A 22,319-nucleotide genomic window follows, 5' to 3' on the forward strand; every position below is an offset into this window, starting at 1 on the left:
GTTAACTCAAAAAAGTGTAGTAACGAAATATCATTCGAAGAAGAAACTGAACTTAGTAAAGAAAACAAAGAGGAAACTCTCGAAAAAGCAACCTCGATAGCAAAAAACGGTATTGATGATGATCAAGATCTTAATTTTAACTTCGAGTGCTATAATGCCCTAAATTGTGCGGAGAAGATGTCGTAAGATTTCCTTTTTCTTTTTAATTTTCCTATATTTTGTATTTTTTTTCTAAACTTCAATTTTTTCATTTTTTTTTCCTTTCTTTATTTCTATTCTCAAATCTATTAATTTTTTTCGATTCTTTCACGTTCTATTACGAAATGCATGTTCTATTTTTAAATAAGCGCTTAAGCTGTCGTAATTCGTATTGTTGTAGTTCGCGCTTTTTTGTGGAATGTTATGGTCCAGTGCGTCCTATTGTTTGTATTACGTCAGTTCAAACGAAAACTCCTGCTATAAGGTTAAGCTTTTTATGTTTGTGTTTTTTATGTCAGGTTGTAAAATTATTATATTTTTGTTTAAGATACACGAGTTTTCAAATTAGGAAACCTGACCCTCTCCATCATGGCTATTATTATTTTAACGTGCAACATAAATGGTCTAAACGGCCAAGATAAATGCAATAATTTTTTTGGTTTTCTCAGAAAATCCACCTTCGATCTTATCCTCCTTCAGGAAACAAAATCCGGACCGTCCACTGTTAAACAGTGGAGTGACGAATGGACTGGCGAGTCTATTTGGAACTCTGGTCCGAGTCATAACTGTTGTGGGGTGGCGATACTCTCTAAATCCAATGTTTCTTTGCACGAACTAAAAAGGGACAACAACGGAAGAATATTAAATGTCATGATAAAAATTGATGAACACGAAATGCAGGTGCTGAATATTTACGCGCCTAATGTGCCGAGAGAAAGGCGCCTCTTTTTTGGCGACCTTGGAGATTTCTTGCAGGACACAGGACTACCCGTCCTGATGGCCGGGGATTTCAACATGGTCGAAAGCCTGCCTCTTGACACAGAGGGCACAAACAATGCTAAATATCACACCTACGGCATTGATGAACTCGGGGTCCACCAAGGTAAGTATAACCTCGTAGATGTTTATCGTTATAAATTTCCCAACAAAAGAGAATTCACATGGCGCAATCAGACGGCCAAATGTAGACTCGACAGAATCTACTGCCCTGAAAAAGTCGCCAAAAAAACCACATACAACAAAATTCTCACCAACCCTTTTTCCGACCACGAGTTCGTGTCAACAACTGTCAACTTTATTAAAACCAGGAGAGGACCAGGCTACTGGAAATTAAACTGCTCCCTTTTGGAAATAATGGTGCATAGGCAAAAAATTGAGCTCCTAATTCAAGATTGGCAAACTAAAAAACAGTCCTATACGTCAATTTTAAAATGGTGGGACGACTGCAAACTTTTTGTTAGGGCTGAATTACAACACATATTGATACAGGAAAGTGCGAAAAACAAAAAAAATATCAAAAGGATTGAAAATAAAATCCAACGGGAGCGACAAAACGCTAACCCGAATTTAGATAGCATCAAAGAAAAACGCGATGCTCTTTTCTTGCTCCAGTTTCCTGGAGCGTTTATTCGCACGAAACAAAAACTAATCGAAGAAGGAGAAAAACCTTCAAAATTTTTGTATAATTTGGAAAAAGTTCAACAGCGGAACAAGTCAATTACCGAAATTCGCAAGAATGACGGCACATTGACGAGTGAACCTGGTGAAATACTAAACTCCCTGATTTCATATTACAAAAACATTTACACCAAAACTAGTTTATGCAAAGACAGCCAATTATGTCTTGTCACACATCACTAAACGTTTAAGTGATGATGAAAATCAATTTTTAAACACCCGCCTATCCGTCGCCGAACTAAAAGAAGCCCTTTTTAAATTTGAAAACGGAAAATCTCCGGGCTATGACGGACTTCCAGCTGAATTTTATAAAACCTTTTGGCACATTTTAGAAAAGATTTTGAAGAACATGCCTACGAAATACTTTTCGTAGAAAAAAATACCAGCCACTCTATGAAAAAATCTATTATTTCACTGGTCCCCAAACAAGGAGATCTTACCGAATGCAAAAACTGGATGCCCATATCCTTAATCGGCGCTGATTACAAAATAATCACATAGGCGCTGGCCCTAAGAATTGCAAAAGTAAAGGGGAAAATTATAGAACCAAATCAAACTTGTGGAATTCCAGAAAGAACAATATTCTCAAATTTACATTTAGTTCGTAATCTTATTGATTACGCGGAATTTAAAAATCTACCTAGTTTCCTTTTGTCAATAGATCAAGAAAAGGCGTTTGATAAAGTCGATCGTGCGTTTCTGCTTCAGATTCTCCGAAAATTCAATCTCGGAGAAAATTTTGTGTCTTTTGTTCACACCTTATATTTAGAAGTTTCGGCATCTGTTCTGAATTGCGGTTTCCTGTCAGCCTCCTTTCCTACGGAAAGAGGAGTTAGACAGGGTGACCCCCTCTCTCTCTTGCTGTACGTTTTTGTAGCCAAAGCTCTCGCTTTGGTGATCAGAGCGGACAGCAGAATCGAGGGTTTCCCGTTACCAGGTACACCTAAACCCCTCAAAATACAGCAGTACGCAGATGATTCGAACTTTTTTGCCAGGGACGTAAAATCAGTCCGCTTTTTTTTCGAAAAAATAAAACTGTTTGAAAAAGCAAGTGGTTCAGTGATCAACGCCTCAAAAACCAAGGGTCTCGCCCTTGGGGGTTTTGATCCTAAAATGTACCCGGAATTGGACGACATAGAGTGGAACAACAACACCGGTTTCAAAATATTAGGTGTTACCTTTTACACCAGACTGAGCGACACTACCAATTTCAACTGGTTAGTAACTCTAAACAAAATAGAGAAAAAACTCAAGTTTCTGGGACTACGTACTTTGTCACTTAGGGGCAGACTACGTTGACAAATACGTTAGCAATGTCAAAAGTGTGGTTTCTGGCAAACGTGCTAGCCGTTCCCGAATGGGTAATAGAACGTCTGCAAAAAGCCATTTTCGAAAACCTGTGGCAAAAGACCAATTACAATCCGGTCAAGAGAGAGACACTTTTCTTACCCGTCAAAAGCGGGGGTCTCGGAATTTTATCACCGAAGGAGCAAAGTCTTGCACTTTGCCTCAAAACACTCTTTCAACTGAAAGAATGCGAAGAGGACAAAGCTCACGACTATTACTACTTTTCAAAGTATTGGTTGGCGAGTTCACTTATAAAACTTACGAACCAAAACCAAACCTGGAACTTTTAAAAGCAGAACAATATTCCAAAACACTGGGACAACAAAATGTCTCAGTACTACAAAACAACAATATAAATATTAGGCAAAAACGGATCCCTTTTTAACGTCCCCCTAAAAACAACCAAAAACTTTTACTTAGAACTGGCAAAAAACAAAAAGATAGTGGTCCCAACAGAACTTATCTGGAACGGTTCAACGAAAACAACACTGCCGTCGACCCAAATTTGGAAAAAAAACTTCACCTCCCACGCATGCGGACCGACTCAAAACTTCTTTTTTCGTTTCTTACACAACAGTTTACCTTCTGCGGCCTTGCTAGCCAAAAGCACAAGGCACCAGATCGTCAAAAATAACAAATGAAAAACTTGTGGTAAAATCGAGGACAACATGCACATCTTTGCCTACTGTCCTCCTTCTCTAGAAATTTGGGAGTATTTTAAACACGTATATAAATCCTTGACATCCCGAAACAACTTTTCTCCGATAAATTCAATTTTCTTGATTGAAACAGCGAATTTATCGGAGAAAACCCCCACTTCGCAGCTGCTGTTGACACTCACTCAAACCATCATGAGTGCAATATGGAACAGTAGATGGCACCACATGTTCAGGAACAAAAAAGTTGACCCAATTGCAGTGGTCAGGGTAATCATCAGGAACATCAGAAATATTATTACCCTAAAATATAATTATCATGTCCGTAGAAACTCTGCGGACATTTTCTGTGAGTATTTTTGTATAAAAAATGTTTTCTGTCAAGTAGAGAATGGAAATCTGAAACTAAACATATGAGCTAAAACAAAACTACGGCTCCTTGCATGTTTAGTAAAGATTTCCTTCCCTCTTGCAATTTTTCTTATGTTATACAACAAAATTATTATTATATATGATTAGCAAATCACTGCCAGCCCTTATTTTATAAACTATAATTTTAACACATAAGTGTTTTTCTATAATATTCGTCACGTAATGTTTGTTTTAAAGTCCTGTAATTCTTTAAAATTTCTTTTCATCTAAACCCTTCTACCTTATAAATCTTCTTTTAACCTACTTTAGAATTTCTCCTTTTTTTGTAACCTAATCTTAACTCTCGATTTCTTTCCGCACAACGGCAAAAAAATTAAAATAAAAAAAAATAAAAAAATATAAAACCAAAAAGACAAAAAAATATATAAAATTAAAAAACACAAAAAAATAAAAAAATAAAAAATATAAAAATATATATTATAAAATAAATACAAAATAGAAAATGTACATATTTACTAACACTTGTGAAATCTATACATTGTAAATGTTTAAAAAACCTGAGTTAATGTAAATTATAAAGAATAATTGTAAATAATTATTATTTTGTAATAAAAAAAAAAAAAAAAAAAAAATTAATTCGCGAACAAATTTTGCACCTTCTAATACCGCGTGAAATCCTGTCCGCTGTCTTTATGCTACCTTTATAAATCGACTACTTCTATCATTCACTCTAACATGTCTTTGTTCTTCCTAAAATCACTTTACTCTTGGTCCGTAGAGCGGGTTATGACGCTCCTTTTGGAGCCGAACTTGTCTTTGCGGTCCTTGGTAATGTGGCCTCTATTTGGCAATTAGCCGGAGGAGGATAAACCGCAGTACCATATCAAGTGAACTGTAGACAGTAGACCACCTTGTATTTTTATTTCTTAACTACTGCAACATTTATTAATACCTCTGCAGGGCAAATGTCCGAGGAGAATGAACTACAATACGATATCAAGTGAATTGTGAAGTGAAAATACAAAAACACATCTAAACTTTTTTCAGTATTTGTGTTTATTATTTTTATTGAGGATTTTTTATTGTGTAGTAGTCAGTTCTTAATGGCTAAAAGTTATGCTGGCGTTCTATCGTCTGGAAATGCGGCTGTTCAGTCGAGAAACAATCTCGGTATTTTCAACGCAAAGCCTGATGTTATTGATTTAAACGTGCTACTTTGTCGATACGGAGATTTTAACTTGAGTGTCAACGACTTTCTTTCAAGTTTAGCTGAAAAAAAGTTACTTGGCAATGTTTGGGGGTGACAAGTCATTATACCAACAAGCTTTTTGAGTTCGCTGTTATTAACAACTCGTCTGTGGCAACCTATCTTGAGGCAAAAATTGAAATCAAAAGGTGCATGTTAAAGTTTTAACAAAAATATGTGCGAAAAATTCATGTTTTGGTACAAAACATTCCAATTGGTGCCCTAAGGAAAGAATGTCAGAGCGCCATCATCCTGCTTGGTAAACACCTAGCTGCAGGACTAGGTGAGTTTGACTCCTTCTACTTACAAAAGTGCAAGGCCCATTGGGAAGATATATACACTGGAAATGTAATTATTATCATCAAAAACTAGATAAACCCAAGCATAAACCCCTTACCCCGATATCAAAATGTCAATGGACTCAACCTCCGCTACAAACACCCTGGCCAGCCCGAACCTAACCAACCAAATTTAAAAAGCACAACCATTCCACCCGCATCTTCCACACAACCCACAGCAACACAAGTCAACAGTGTAGATGTGGAAATCGACGTTCAAAACGCCTGTGTTGACGTTAATGCTGAAGTTAAATCTGAGAAAAAATGTAGCAGTGAGAAACAACATGCATCAAAAACACCAAAAGTAAAACCCACCCAGCTGACCAGAAAACATTTGGGGCAGTCGGAATGCGAAACCCCCAAAAAACTAATAAACACGAGTGATTTAAATGAAGGCATGTCCTTAGAAGAAGTTCTTTTAGCCGAAGAAAGTGTGGCGATGTGTTACGAAGACGAGACGTACACTTTAATAATTGATGAAGAATTTGACAGCCAAATTGTTGCGGAAAAGAAATCGTAAGAGTATTTCTCTTTCTAATTTTTTTCGTTTTATCTTATTTTTTTACCTTTGTTCTCAAAACAGATTATTATTTCGAATTTTTTTGTTCTAAACTCTTATTACTTTTTCTTTCTACAAAAATTCTTTTTATCCGTTCTATTTTTAACTTCATCAATTATGCATATCACATTTTTGAATAAGCGCTTAAGCTGCCGTAATTTGTATTGTTGTTGTTCGGGCTTTTTTGTGGAATGTTATGGTCCAGTGCGTCCTATTGTTCGTATTACCTCAGTTCAAACGAAAACTCGTGCTTTAAGGTTACGGTTTATATGTTTGTGTTTTTTATGTCAGATTGTAAAATTATTATATTCATGTTTAAGGTACACGAGTTTTCAAATTAGGAAACCTGGTCCTCTTCATCATGGCTATTCATATTTTAACGTGCAACATTAACGGTCTAAACGACCAAGCCAAACGCGATAATTTTTTTGTGTTTCTCAAAAAGTCCACCTTCGATCTTATCCTTCTTCAGGAAACAGACCGTCCACTGTTAAACAGTGGAGTGACGAATGGACTGGCGAGTCTATTTGGAACTCTGGTCCGAGTCATAACTGTTGTGGGGTGGCGATACTCTCTAAATCCAATGTTTCTTTGCACGAACTAAAAAGGGACAACAACGGAAGAATATTAAATGTCATGATAAAAATTGATGAACACGAAATGCAGGTGCTGATTATTTATGCTCCTAATGTGCCGAGAGAAAGGAGCCATTTTTTCTGCGGCCTTGGAGATATCTCGCAGGACGCCGGACAACCCGTCCTGTTGGCCGGGGATTTCAACATGGTCGAAAGCCTGCCTCTTGACACAGAAGGCACAAACAACTTTAAATATCACACCAACGGCATTACTGAACTCGGGTTCTTCCAAGGTAGGTATAACCTAGTTGATGTTTTTCGCTACAAATTTCCCAACAAAAGAGAATTCACATGGCGCAATCAGACGGGTAAATGAAGACTCGACAGAATCTACTGCCCTGATAAAATCGCCAAAAAAACAACATACACCAAAACTCTCACCAACCCCTTTTCGGAGTTCGTGTTAACAACTGTCAATTTTAGTAAAACTAGGAGAGGACCAGGATACTGGAAATTAAATTGCTTCCTTTTGGAAATAGAAGTGCATAGGTAAAAACCTGGTGAAAGACTAAACTCCTTAGTATCTTACTACAAAAACATTTACACCAAAACTAGTTTATGCAAAGACAGCCAAAATTATGTCTTGTCACACATCACTAAACGTTTAAGTGATGATGAAAATCAATTTTTAAACACCCGCCTAATCGTCGCGGAACTAAAAGAAGCCCTTTTTAAATTTGAAAACGGAAAATTTCCGGGCTATGACGGACTTCCAGCTGAATTTTATAAAACCTTTTGGCACATTTTAGAAAAGATTTTGAAGAACATGCCTACGAAATACTTTTCGTAGAAAAAAATACCAGCCACTCTATGAAAAAATCTATTATTTCACTGGTCCCCAAACAAGGAGATCTTACCGAATGCAAAAACTGGATGCCCATATCCTTAATCGGCGCTGATTACAAAATAATCACATAGGCGCTGGCCCTAAGACTTGCAAAAGTAAAGGGGAAAATTATAGAACCAAATTAAACTTGTGGAATTCCAGAAAGAACAATATTCTCAAATTTACATTTAGTTCGTAATCTTATTGATTACGCGGAATTTAAAAATCTACCTAGTTTCCTTTTGTCAATAGATCAAGAAAAGGCGTTTGATAAAGTCGATCGTGCGTTTCTGCTTCAGATTCTCCGAAAATTCAATCTCGGAGAAAATTTTGTGTCTTTTGTTCACACCTTATATTCAGAAGTTTCATCATCTGTTCTGAATTGTGGTTTCCTGTCAGCCTCTTTTCCTACGGAAAGAGGAGTTAGACAGGGCGACCCCCTCTCTCTCTTGCTGTATGTTTTTGTCGCCGAAGCTCTCGCTTTGGTGGTCAGAGCAGACAGCAGAATAGAGGGTTTCCCGTTACCAGATACACCTAAACCCCTCAAAATACAGCAGTACGCAGACGATTCGAACTTTTTAGCCAGGGACGTAAAATCAGTCCGTTTTTTTTCGAAAAAGTAAAACTGTTTGAAAAAGCAAGTGGTTCAGTTATCAATGCCTCAAAAACCAAGGGTCTTGCCCTTGGGGGTTTTGATCCTAAAATATACCCGGAATTGGACGACATAGAGTGGAACAATAACACCGGTTTCAAAATATTAGGTGTTACATTTTACACCAGACTAAGTGATACTACCAATTTCAACTGGTTAGTAACTCTAAACAAAATAGAGAAAAAACTCAAGTTTCTGGGACTACGTACTTTGTCACTTAGGGAAAAGACTATGTTGATAAACACGATGGTAATGTCAAAAGTATGGTTTCTGGCAAACGTGCTGCCCGTTTCCGAATTGCCAATAGAACGTCTGCATAGAGCCATTTTCGAAAATCTGTGGCAAAAGACCAATTTCAATCCGGTCAAGAGAGAGACACTTTTTTCACCCGTAAAAAGCGGGGGTCCTGGAATTTTATTACCAAAGGAGCAAAGTCTTGCACTTCGCCTCAAAATACTCTTTCAACTGAAAGAATGCGAATAGGGCAAAGCTCACGATTATTACTACTTTTCAAAGTATTGGTTGGCGAGTTCACTTATAAAATTTACGAACCAAAACCAAAGCTGGAACTTTTTAAAGCAGAATAATTTTCCAAAACAACAAAACGTCTCAAAACGTCTACAAAACAACAATAAAAATATAAGGCAAAAACGGGTCCCTTTTTAACGTCCCCCTAAAAACAACCAAAAATATTTACTTTGAAGTCACAAAAAACAAAAAGACAGTTGTGCCAGCAGAACTTTTCTGGAACGGTTCAACGAAAACAACAATGCCGTCGACCCAAATTTGGAAAAAAAACTTCACCTCCCACGCATGCGGACCGACTCTAAACATCCTCTTTCATTTTTTACACAACAGTTTACTTTCTGCGGCCTTTCTTACCAAAAGCACAAGGCAACAGATTGTCAAAAATAACAAATGAAAAACTTGTGGTAAAATCGAGGACAACATTCATATCTTTACCTACTGTCCTCCTCCTTTTGAAATTTGGGAGTATTTTAAACACGTATATAAATCCTTGACATCCCGAAACAATTTTTCTCCGATAAATTCGATTTTCTCGATTGAAACAGCGAATTTATCGGAGAAAACCCCCATTTTGCAGCTGCTGTTGACACTCACTCAAACCATCATGAGTGCAATATGGAACAGTAGATGCCACCACATGTATAGTAACAAAAAAATTGACCCAATGGCAGTGATCAGGGTAATAATCAGAAACATTAGGAATATTATTACCTTAAAATATAATTATTATGTCGGTAGAAACACCGCGGACATTTTCTTTGACTATTTTTGTAATAAAAATGTTTTCTGTCAAGTAGAGAATGTAAATCTGCAATTAAACATATGAGCTAATACAACGCCTTGTTGTATGTTTAGTAAAGATTTCCTTCCTTCTGCATCTTTTTTCTATGTTATACAACAAAATTATGATTATATATGATCAGATTAATCACTGGCAGCCCTTATTTTATGAAATATTATTAAAACACGTAAGTGTTTATCTATAGTGTTCGTAACGTAATGTTCTGTGTAAATGTCCTGTAATTCCTCTTAATTTGTTTTGATATAAATCTTTTTTTCCTTATGAATCTTTCTTTAATCTATTTAAGAATTTCTTCTTTTTTTTAATCTAATCAAAACTCTCGATTTCTCTCCGCACAACGGCAAAACAATAAAAACAAAAAATAACAAAAAAAATTTAAAATCAAAAAACAAAAAAAAAAAAAAAAAAAAAATACAACAAATATATAAGAAAATAAATAAAAATTGAAAAATATATATATTTACGAACCTTTGTAATAACTATATGTTATAAAACTATAATACCTGACATAATGTAATTATAAAGAAAAAATTGTAATACTTATTATTTTGTAATAAAAGAAAAAAAAAAAAAAAAGAAATTATAAACACATACTGATATACTGAACATACTGAAAATATAAATACATACAATGGAAAAAAACACATACTGAAACTTTTTTGGTCCCTGTGTTTTTTCTTTCCGTTTTCCTACATCGGGTTGCTGTAAGGCGACTTTAGTTTGTAAGGGCATTTAGTTGTTTCAAAACAACTTTTGAGTAGAGAAGATTGTGTATGTGTGAGATACGAGCTATGAAGCAAAACATTTAATCGTCAAACCCTGTTTACGCTATAAATTAATCTTTATATGGAAACATCAGAAAATAAAATAGACTTAAATGTCTTTAATAAAAGCTATGCCCAAGCTATAGCAACAAGTTTTAACTCTAAATTGTCTAATGAATTTAGCACATTGAAAAAAACCCTGTTTTGTAAAATAACAGAAAAAATAACTGAGCCTAATATTTTTTTCGCTCTTGAAAACGCCAATTTAGATCACGATCTGGAAGGCTTGCAAATTATTCGTAAAGGAACAATGATCGAGGTTGTCATGAAAACTGACAATTCGAAATCGTTGATCCTTGAAAATGATCTTGTAATTAATGGTGTAACCCACCATTTTTATAGTTCTACTTCTACAAGAAACTTATGCAAATGAGCTGCAGAATCGGTAATGGGTTTGCCTCTCGAAAAAAAATATTTAACTGTCTGTGTGGCTCTTGAGCAACTCGGATATGGAAAACATATACACACAAGAGCAGTATATCGAAAAACGCCTAAAAACAGAACACCCTATAATACAGGGATACTTGTTGCCACGATGAATCAATTAAATAAACCAATACCAAGATCTTTAAAACTCTGTGGGTATAACTTCAGGATAATCTATACCGGACAAAACAAAGAAGATAACCTGAATCCAAAAGAAAATTTTAGAAGTGACCGAAGATCCTAGAAAAAAAGGAAACAAATGAACCAGAAACATCGCAAGAAATATTTGAACCAAAAATTAAATTTTCAAAAACACAAGAATCGGAAGCCTCTATGGTGATATGTCAGGGTTAGGGTAACCTAACCCTAACCCTGACCCTAACCCTAACCCTAACCCTGACACCACAACCGCCTAAAATAAATTCTCAAACACAAGAAACAGAAGCTCACATGGAAGATAGTCAAAGTTTTAACAACATCAATATTGAAAAAAAAAATTGAATCTCACAACGACAACATCGTAAATGAAGCAAACACAACACTAAAAGAAAAAGTAGAAGAACCAGAAAAAAAAATTGAACTTCCCTCAGAATATCTTTGCTTAGATTATACTGAGAGGCATATTTACAACTTAAATTTATTCTACGGCTTCGATAAAACAAAATGCTCGGAAGATGAATTATTAATATTTAAGGCATACAAAAAAGCAGAATATGATCAGAAAAAATTCGAAAGACAAATAAAAAGAAACATAGCAAATAAGATAAAAAATCAAGGGATTATATGAAAAGCACTACACAAATCCAAAATAACTCTTCATACAATCATAATGACTGGACTTAAAACTAATACAAAAAACAAAAGTAATACTTCAAAAATTAAAACTATAAAAATTATATTAGAAAATAAAAAATATTGAAAAATAAAAAAAAATAAAAAAATTCAAAAATTAATAAAACACAAAATTAAAAAAAAAAAAAAATATAGTATCCATAAACTAAGATAAAAAAAAGCAAAGGTATAACATTAAAAATTAAAACTACAAAAATTAACAAAAAAATTTTATAAAATTTAAAAAAAAAAAAAAAAAAAGAAAATATAAAAGACCAGTAATTCTTTTTAAATTGTTTTAGATATAAATCCTTCTTTTGCCTTATGAATCTTTCTTTAACCTATTTTAGATTTTCTTCTTTTTTTTAACCTAATCTAAACTCTCGGTTTCTTTCCGTACAACGGCAAAAAAAATAAAAAACAAAAAATACAAAAAAATATAAAACCAAAAAACACAAAAAACACAAAATCAAAGAAAGCAAAAAAATCAAAAATACAAAAAATATATAATAAAATAAATAAAAATCAAAAAATGTATAAATTTACGAACATTTGTAAAAACTTTATATTGTAAAACTACTATATAAGAAAACCTTAGTTAATGTAATTTTAAAGAAAAAATTGTAAATATTTATTATTTTGTAATAAAAGAAAAAAAAGAAAGAAAATATAACTTTCGACCACAAGTTCGAAAATTATAGAACCAGGTTGAAGAATATTCTTAAGTTTTAAATTTCTACCAAGTTACATTTTGTCAATAGATCTAGAAAAGGCGGTTGATAAAGTCAATTGTGCGTTTCTTGTAGTCAATTGTGCTTCAGATTCTCCGAAATTTCAATCTCGGAGAAAATTTTGCATCTTTTGTCAACACCTTATATTCAGAAGTTTCGGCATCTGTTCTTACGGAAAGAGTAGTTAGACAGGGCGACCCTCTCTTTCTTGCTGTACGTTTTTGGCGCCGAAGCTCTCGCTTTGGTGATCAGAGCAGACAGCAGAATAGAGGGTTTCCCGTTACCAGATACACCTAAACCCCTCAAAATACAGCAGTACGCAAAAGTTTTGAAATTTTTGCCAAGAACGTAAAATCAGTCCGCTTTTTTTTCGAAAAAATAAAACTGTTTGAAAAAGCAAGTGGTTCAGTGATCCACTTCAAACCAAGGGTCTCGCCCTTGGGGATTTGATCCTAAAATATACCCGGAATTGGAAGACATAGAGTGGAACAACAACACCGGTTTCAAAATATTAGGTGTTACTTTTTACACTAGGCTGAGCGATACTACCAATTTCAACTGGTTAGTAACTCTAAACAAAATAGAGAATAAACTCAAGTTTCTGGGACTACGTACTTTGTCACTTAGGGGAAAGACAATGATGATAAATACATTAGCAATGTCAAAAGTGTGGTTTCTGGCAAACGAAAATCTGTGGCAAAAGACTAATTTCATTCCGGTCAAGAGAGAGACACTTTTTTTACCCGTAAAAAGCGGGGGTCTCCGAATCTTATCACCGAAGGAGCAAAGTCTTGCACTTTGCCTCAAAACACTATTTCAACTCAAAGAATGCGAAGAGGACAAAGCTCACAATTATTACCACTTTTCAAAGTATTGGTTGGCGAGTTCACTTATAAAACTTACGAACCAAAACCAAAACTTGAACTTTTCAAAGCAAGACAATTTTCCAAAACACTGGGACAACAAAACGTCTCAGTACTACAAAACAACAATCGAAATATTTGGCAAAAACGGGTCTCTTTTTAACGTACCCCTAAAAAAAACAAAAATTTTTTACTTAAAAGTGGCAAAAAACAAATAGACAGTCGTGCCAGCAGAACCTTTCTGGAGCGTGTCAACAAAAACCAGTCTCTGCGGGCCTTGGTAATGTGGCCTCTATATGGCAATTAGCTGGAGGAGGATAAGCCACAATACCAGTTCATTTAAAATGAAAGAAAGAATTATAAAAGTTTCCACTTATGCCAATTGGCACTTATGCTCCCGTTGATAAACTCTATTTTCTTATAACATTTTAGATTTTTAGAATATACTCTTAAGCAAAAATGTTTCTTTAACAATAAATTTTAGTGAACAAATTCTATACATTTTTTAGAAGAAACTAAAAGCATTTAAAATATAATTTGTTTAACTGAAAATTGGTATGCTTTAAGTAAACTTCAAAATAATTACATTTTCAATCTTGCAGGTTTTGAAAGAGTTTTGTCCCGGCGACACAATGATAAACGAGTTTGAGGAGTTAAGAAACTCCAATCTTTCCGAAAATTACGTTTAATATTTTCCAAAATTCTGATGGTGATAAAGAAATCGTTACTATTTAAATATTTAACAACAAGATCTTCAAGTTTTTTGTTAAGTTTTTATATTACGAATAATGATTTGAAAGTTTAAAAATTACCGATCTCTACACTATATTGTTACAGCAAAGTTTTTTCTGTGGAAAATACATAAACAACTCTATAACTTGAGTAATATCTACGTATTTTTATTCTTATGTCATGCGTATATTTATTTTTGTGCAAGTACATATACAAAGCCGTATCAGTTCAAAAAATATACAGGACAAAATTTTTTTTTTGTAATTTATTTATATTTTTTTTACAACTGTATACATACATAAATAACATTTTTATAACTTTATAACTTATTCGTTCCGTATTCGTTCTATACATTCGTTCTATAAATTCATTCTATACATTAACATATCTAGATGAACAGTGACGGCCTTTGTAACCTTTTTATCTGGCATTTTTGAAAAGCCTTCAATGTCTTACTAAAAGTTTTTCATATAAAATCCAAATTTAATCATAATATATAATCATAATACAATAATAGAATATAATTAAATATAATCATAAAACATAATCATAAAACATAATCATAACATATAATCATAAAATATAATTATAAAATATAATCATAAAATATAATCATAAAATATAATCATAGAATATAATCATAAAATATAATCATAAAATATAATCATAAAATATAATCATAAAATATATTCATAAAATATATTCATAAAATATAACCATAAAATATAACCATAAAATTTAATTATAATTGAAAAACAAAAACAAAAAGCAATGAAAGTTTGCTTACGTTGTCAGTCTTTTTTATTTAAGTTTTCTTGCCATAAACGAAAGTTATTAAAATGTTTTTTTTTTCTTCATTAAATAAAACTTTAATATATGCAAGCTTAAGTTAAAATGTATGTTGGATAACAAAGCTTAAAAACATCTCCAACAAATCCACTCAAACAAACAAAAACAATTAATTACTGATAAAGTTGTAATCTGCGTGATGTTTTTTTAATCGAATCACAATTTGGAATTTCTAATATGGTTATAATGCAGCAACATCATTTGTCTAATATGCATGGTCTTTATCAATGCTACATTTTTTTTTCCCACATATTTAATGAAAGATTATACACGTTAGGTGGTAACATTATGTGAACCGCGTCATGTAACTCGCATGAGCGCCACACATCGGTTTGTATATCTGTCATAAACTAAATTAGAGTTTCACATTTTTGTTCCACTTGAAAATACGCCAGGTATGCTTTACTATTCGGGTTGATGCTTACAGTAGTTAGTGAATTTTAACTCAAATGAAACTAATTTTTGCTAAACTTATTGCATCAAATACTAAATTCTAATAGATGACAAACCCCTTTTATTTAAAATATCTTCTTGAACAAATTTTAAATACAATTAAAAGCCATATATCAAGTTTATTGCATATTATAAACTTCAAAAAAATACTGTACATTATTATGTATCCGGACCCCATAAAATATTTTGTATGCTTTACCTTCAGGATTTTTTGCTTCAAGTCTAACAAAAATTTGAATATCCTACCACAAAGGCCTACAGAAGTCCAAAAAAAGTTTGTTGATCTAACACATTTCTTAACATTCAAAATAGTGTGGCTTGTGCAACTATTTAAAGTAACAATAGCTTTAGATAAATAAGAATGTTTTTTTAAATCCATTCTTACCATCTGTTATGTCACATACTTTCATTTTATTGCTTTTTATTCGTCAAAATAATTTTTTTGGAGTTCAGTAGAAATTTTAAAAAAAAAAAACTTTTTTTCAAAATTAGAATTCTGAAAGTTATATCTCTGATAAGAAATCCGTATCTTTGTAACTTTAAAATAAAAGCTGAAATTGATTTCAATCTTATTTTTAAACAGAATTTTTAATTTATTATTTTTTCAATGTCTATAATAGCTTACAAATTTCAATTTATTATTCAAAAAAACTTTTAAAGCCATAACACACAAAGTATTATTTCAATTATTTGATGACTAATTGAAGAGTTTTGAGGTCACAAAATGATGCTCTCTTGAGTACACTACATTGAAAAAATGCCCTCTTGAGATCACCACATCTGAAATTGTTGTAATTTAAATATGCCTAAAAATAATTATAACAAAAAGAAAAAATTATTATATTGGTAATTGATTTTTGTTGCTTAATGTTATTGATTTATATTTTGGCTTTTAAATTTTTAGGGTAAAAAAGTTCAAAATACTTTTCATGCCCTTATTAAGTGGAGTTTTCCTTTCTTTACAAAATTACTCAATTTTACAAATTTTTAGTTCTTATGGATATTATTATCTACTAAATGTTTACCAAAATTTTTTAATGGTCAAGTCAATGAAGAATTAGTAAAATTTTAATGCAAAACTACATATGTTTCCGCAATAATGAAAATAACGACATACGCAAGTCCTCCTACCTCATCCACCTTTCTTTTATAAGAAATGATTTTTTACCTGTTATTTATGGAAATAAAATGATAAGTTTTTAGCTTATTTTTTTTAAGATCAATCATTAAAAATTACTCCTAAGGGCATACCACAACTCTAGAACGCCAAAATAACAAACTGTAAAAACCCTAAAATATTCAGTAACAACTTATTTTCAGATAGGTGCACATGGTCAAAATTCATGTTTTAGAGTTATGTTTAATCCATCAAAAATACGCCCATGTTCATCACCTTGACTGCATTATAACTCAAGGACACTGAAAGAGCACTTTAAAGCATGCAACTAAAAAATATTTCAGGGTTCTTATATAAATTCATGTTTTTACGTCAGATAGATAAGACTTATCTATTATATATTTTTTTACGCTTCAAGAATTAAAAGAATTATTTATTAACTAGAGGACGCCAAAAAAGACACTATAAAAATCCTGCTGTAAAATTATTTTAGAATCATTACATAAGTTGATAGATCATGTTTTTAAGCTAAATTTTCAAGCCTTATTCATTGAATTTTTTTAAAAAAACCTACAATAACTAATAAATACTCAACCACGATAAATTATAGTGCAATGTAAACACTATAAAAAATAGATTATGAAAGTATTACATTCTGCAAACAACATCACACTAACTCATAGTGTACTCAAAGGTCACTCATGATTCAAAGGGGGAAAAAGTCAAATGAAAATACCCAATCTCTTTCTTTATTTAATAAAGACATCCACGGTATAGAGATGATGAAATTATTGTTACATAAAATGAAAAATAATACCATGTTAAAGTAAACATTGTCGCTCATAATTTGGGCAGAGAGGCTTCAAATACTTATCAAGGTCTTGAAGGTTCGTATTGTGATCTTTGTGATCTTTCAAATGAACAATGTGAAGTTATCCAAAGAGTTTAAGATGGTTTGATCATTTACAAGGATCTTAATTCCATGTAACAAATATTTCTTGACTAAATAAAAGAGGAAGGGATCAATTTGAAAAAAAAAGAAATACGACATTTGACACGGTCAAATTACAAGTCCAATTGCATGTTCAATTGTTAGGTCTATTCAGGTATTACATGGTTTACTCAGGAGTTTTGATCATTTTATGAAGGTAGTTTTCCACATGGCGGCAGGTGTCTTAACTTGGAAAGAATCTAAGAAAAAAAATAACAACAAGATTGCTGAAAGAAAAAAAGCAAAGAAATTATCCGAGTTAAAACAGGAATAATATGGGATTTTAAATAATCCACTCGACAAGGGGAGAATACAACAACTGGAAATGTTGCCCAAAAACTAGTGCACAACAATGCACTGCAAAAGGTAATTACAGATCACATATCAAGGCAAACAGATCGCAAACTAGTTGAAAAGTATGGCTTGCTTCTTTCTACAATTCTGAGAGCAATGTCAGCAGGAAAAAAAATTAATATTGAGCTATACAAAAAAATGTTTCAGGAGCTAAACATCTTGCCTCTACAAGAATTTTTTTGGGTAAGTATAATTTTAACGCTGCATAAAATTCTTGCTCCTAGGCGGGAGTTGTTAGAAATAATGATTCCAAAGGTTTAAAATCTTGGAGTGAAGATAAAACGAAAGCTAAAAGTAAGCGTCTCAAATACTTCAGGGAAAAACTATTAAGAAAAATTAATTAACTGGTCAAAATAAAAGATTGCTTCAAAAGACTTTGGCAGTGGTCTGACCCATTAGTTGCAGAAAAACTGTTGTAATAGAGGGCATTCTAAACGCTTATAGAAGCGCAGAAGTTCATCAACTGACTATATTTCAAACAATCTTTTAGTTTGTAAATGAATTGTTCTTGTAACACGTGTTTTTCTTAATTTTTCAAACCCAAACTCTAAAACTTTACCTCAAGATGGCAACTTTAAAACTTATATTTTTCAAAAACTGTTAATGGGGCCACCTTATCCATTTCAGCAAATAGAAGCTTTTATTTTTTAGTTTAGAAATCGTATAAGATTTATAGTATGGTGCCATTAGTGGTTTTTGCAAGACTTAAATGTTCAGCGAAATCATGCCCAAAAACTCACTGTTTTTACATCACTTTCTTGAAAATTATTTAATTTATCCAATTTTCTTTTTGAAATACTTTTGTTATTGTTATTATTTGTCAGAAAAATGTGTTTTTATGTAGACACTTTATCTCTTACTATTAAATAATAAGATTTCAATTAAAAATAATTAAAAATAATTTTCCAAGTTTTAGATCATTATTATATTTTTTTTCATCACTTTTTTACGAGTATAATCAAAAATTCTGTTGTGTTTTTTTTCTTCCAAATTGTTAAACTTTGAGTTGCCGTAACTTTTTAAATAGATGAAAATTTTAACTTTTTTTAACTTAAATCTGCTTGCTATTTAAGTATACAAAAGTTAATTTTTAATCTCAAAATATTGAATATTTTACTAATGTTCATTATATAAACCACTGTGCAGCTTTATACTTTTTTTTGACGTTATATTATATCAAAAAACAGCATTATTTTGTAATAAGTTTACATAATTCAATTTGAAATTATTTTTTAGTTTTCTTTACAATCTTTCAAAAAATGAATATAGTTTTTTAAAATTAGTATTTACAATGTTTTGAATTATATTTAGGTACGGCTAACGCTAATCATGATTTTCGCAATTCTTTAAAATCAATTTTTGTTTCAAATAAATTTGTTGATGATAATGATAAACTACTTAATTCAATACACGAAAATGGAATTAACGCGTTATATGAAATGAGGGATGATATCGCACCAAGAGTTTATAAGAGTTTAGAGTTATCAATCAAAGAGCTGCTAGAAAGCAATAGTTGTTGTAAGTTCATATACTATTCTTATACTTTTTAGATTTAATTTAACATATTTGTTTATGCTTACAATACACAATTACTTATAGGCAGGTGTAAGTATGTGTGTAGGCGTATGTGCGCATGCATTTTAAGTTTTAAATTATTTTTTGGTATAGCTAATCGTAATGAAGAGAAGACATTCAGCGAATCTTTAAAATCAGTCATCGAGTTGTCAGAATTTAATGATACAAATGGTGATTTGTTAAATGCAATACTTGAGGAAGGAATAAAAGGATTGTATAAACTTAAAGATGATATTCCACCTAAAATATTTAAAAAGTTAAAGTCATCTGTTGAGGAGCTTTTACCAAGCAACACCAAATTTAAAAACAATCAAGATTCAAATATCCAGGTTAGTTTTAAAAATTTTATTGGGAATCAACTTCGAGTAATGAATGTGCCTAATAACCTTCACATGCATATACAAGAGCAAATTAATGAAATTTTATTAAATATTGTAAAGAGTTATGAGTTTTGCATTGAAGGCCAAAGTATATATGATATGATAAACAATTCACTTAGCTTAACGAATATTGAAGATGTTAAAAACATTAGAACATTTTTAGAAAAGCTTTGGAAACCGGTCCAAATTAATGAAGAGCTTAAACTGTCTTTGCTAAACAAAGTAACATTGTCCTGTTTAGAAGTTGTAAAAAACTTTGAAGACGATATTCCAATAGAAATACTTGAAAGGTTAAAAAACCTAATACGTGACATGCCTCATGATCGAGATCTTTTTAAAAAAGATTGCTGAATATATTCCGGCACAGATATCTCCATAAACTCTAAACAGCGTCAAGAAGAATTTTCTGACGAAATTATTAACAAATTAAAAAAACAAAAAGAAAGAATAATGTTAATGCCCAATTGTCTCGAGAAGTCTATATTAAATTTAATTTATTTAATTCGTTTAAAAGATTTACCTGACAACAATATTACCCATCTATTAAAGAAAGAAGAAGAACCAATAGATTTTGACGTTCACATATTTTCTTTAAATGAGAGATTTGCTATTGAGGGACTCAACTTTAACCATGAAACGAAAGAAAACTTTAAAACAGCCATAAATCTAACTAAAAAGGGTCAATTTAATTCAGCACTCCAAGGTTTTGAATCATTGTTTAAAAAAATCCAGCCTTTGGACATCACAGAAATAACCCTTCTATTAGAAAAAGCTAATGAAAATTATAATTTGATTGAAAATCAGGACATAATACTTTTATTAGGAATGACGGGATCTGGTAAAACAGCCACTATTCATTTTTTATCCGGTTCTAAAATGGTTGAACAAAAAGTAGAAATTAAACCTGGCAAGTTTCTTAATCATATTACAGCAGCAGAACCATTTCCTGATGCTTTATCTAAGTTTGTTATAAGTTGTCGCGCTGAATCGGAAACTAGGTACATAAATCCAATTCAAATCAATTTAAAAGATTTGGGCGCATTTACGGATGAGTTTATAATATTATGTGATTCACCCGGTTTTGGTGATACTGCTGGTCCTGAAGTGGATATAGCCAATAGTGTTAGTATTGTTGAAGGAATAAGATGCTGCAAAAGCGTTCGACCAGTCATTTTAATGAATTATGAAAACCAAGGCGGTCGAGGTGAAGGTATTCGCGAGATGACACGAATGATTCAGGATATGGTAATAAATATTGAAGAATATTTGTCTACATTTTCTTATTTGTTTACTAAGTATCGAGAAATTGACATTCACACAAGCCTTCTCAACATTTATATAAGCATTGAAAAAAGTATGTCTGAGCCTAACGACGAAACATTCAAAGCTATTTTAAAAGATATGCTAAAAAAAACTAAAAAAAATGGAAAATCATTAGATCTTATTAACCATGATCCGTTAGATGTTTTAAATAAGATTATCACTACACCTTGCATTGACGATCCTAAACGAGTGTTTAGGTACACAATGGCCGAACGATCAAAAAGTGCGGTGTACATGCAAGCCGAATACAATAAGTCTGCGATAATATGCGCCGCTAAGACCAACAATTATTATCTGATAAAATATAAAATTAGTGAACTTATATTTTTGAGTGATACTTTAAAGTTAAATGAGGTAAAACAAACTTTGAAGGAGTCTATTGATTTTGTAAACACTCATATTGAGAGACGTTACGAAGATACAAAAGAAAGATTTAACAGATGTCTAGACAATCAAAGCAAACTCTCGAGTGATGAGCTAGAGTACTATGTTTCTCATATTGATAAATTTAAAGAGCTTCATATTTTTAAAGATGTTGAACCATTGATAAAAGTAAGTAGATTAAGCGAGGCATTGGTTCAAAACTTGCGTTTAAGATGTGATGAAGAATTAAAAGCGTTTAAATCTCTGGACATATTTGAAAGCGAATACTCTAAAACATCTTTGCATAATTTAAAAATAATGTCTGAAAAATGTGACAACCAAGGATACATAAATGCTTGTCAATTTGTAATCGACCAGGTATGCATTTATTAATATCTTTTTAGTTTTTAACTTTTTTTTAAGCTTGACTTTAAGTTAGTGTAACATTTTAAGTAATATTTACCTAATATTTATAAGTTATGAGTTCTCCTTTAAGGAAAGGGTTCCCCTCAAATATTGTATTTTAAAATTATATTTTTGATACCTATATTGGTTGGGCTCAGTACTCTCTGGCCGGATATATAAGAAATACCAAAAACAAGCTAATTTCAAATTTTTTCATAACGAGACTGATTGTATCATTCGAAGATTTTATTCAGCTTGTACAGATTTTAGAGATCATTTAGAAAGTAATTGAATTTTTTCGGGGAAAGGTGCCGTTATGGTTTGGATCTTGCTTTCAATGACCTTTTTTGATGCTGCTATCCATTGCTGAAATATTTTGTCATCTTTTGTTGATTTGTTGCTTTTTAACAAGACATTTTTACAATTATCCAGTAACTCTCGATATCTCGCTGCTCTGGGCAGTTTAAAGGGTTCGCATCTCTTGC

At 32.1% G+C, this 22,319-nt stretch overlaps 2 protein-coding genes across 6 annotated transcripts in view; both read left to right on the forward strand.

The window, feature by feature from the left end:
- LOC136085796 (uncharacterized) overlaps positions 1-21,807 on the forward strand; it is a 66,887-nt gene extending 45,080 nt beyond the window's left edge. The window contains exons 3-4 of one of the 2 annotated variants that reach the window (XM_065807266.1): positions 19,100-19,306; positions 19,457-21,807. In XM_065807266.1, coding sequence (XP_065663338.1) covers positions 19,100-19,306; positions 19,457-20,094 — 845 coding nt within the window. In that variant the 3' untranslated portion in view covers positions 20,095-21,807. The remainder of the gene's footprint in view (positions 1-19,099; positions 19,307-19,456) is intronic. The other variant, XM_065807265.1, reaches the window with a different exon arrangement.
- Positions 20,194-22,319, forward strand: part of LOC136085795 (uncharacterized) — an 89,985-nt gene continuing 87,859 nt past the window's right edge. For all 4 annotated transcript variants that reach the window (XR_010641183.1, XR_010641182.1, XM_065807262.1 and 1 more), the window contains exon 1: positions 20,194-21,807. Coding sequence is in view for 2 of the 4 variants with exons in the window: in XM_065807262.1 (XP_065663334.1) it covers positions 20,194-21,807 (1,614 nt within the window). In the remaining 2 variants the exon portion in view is untranslated. The remainder of the gene's footprint in view (positions 21,808-22,319) is intronic.

The sequence above is a fragment of the Hydra vulgaris genome, chromosome 10 (assembly GCF_038396675.1).
Source record: "Hydra vulgaris chromosome 10, alternate assembly HydraT2T_AEP".
In the NCBI taxonomy this organism is placed as follows: Eukaryota; Metazoa; Cnidaria; class Hydrozoa; order Anthoathecata; family Hydridae; genus Hydra; species Hydra vulgaris.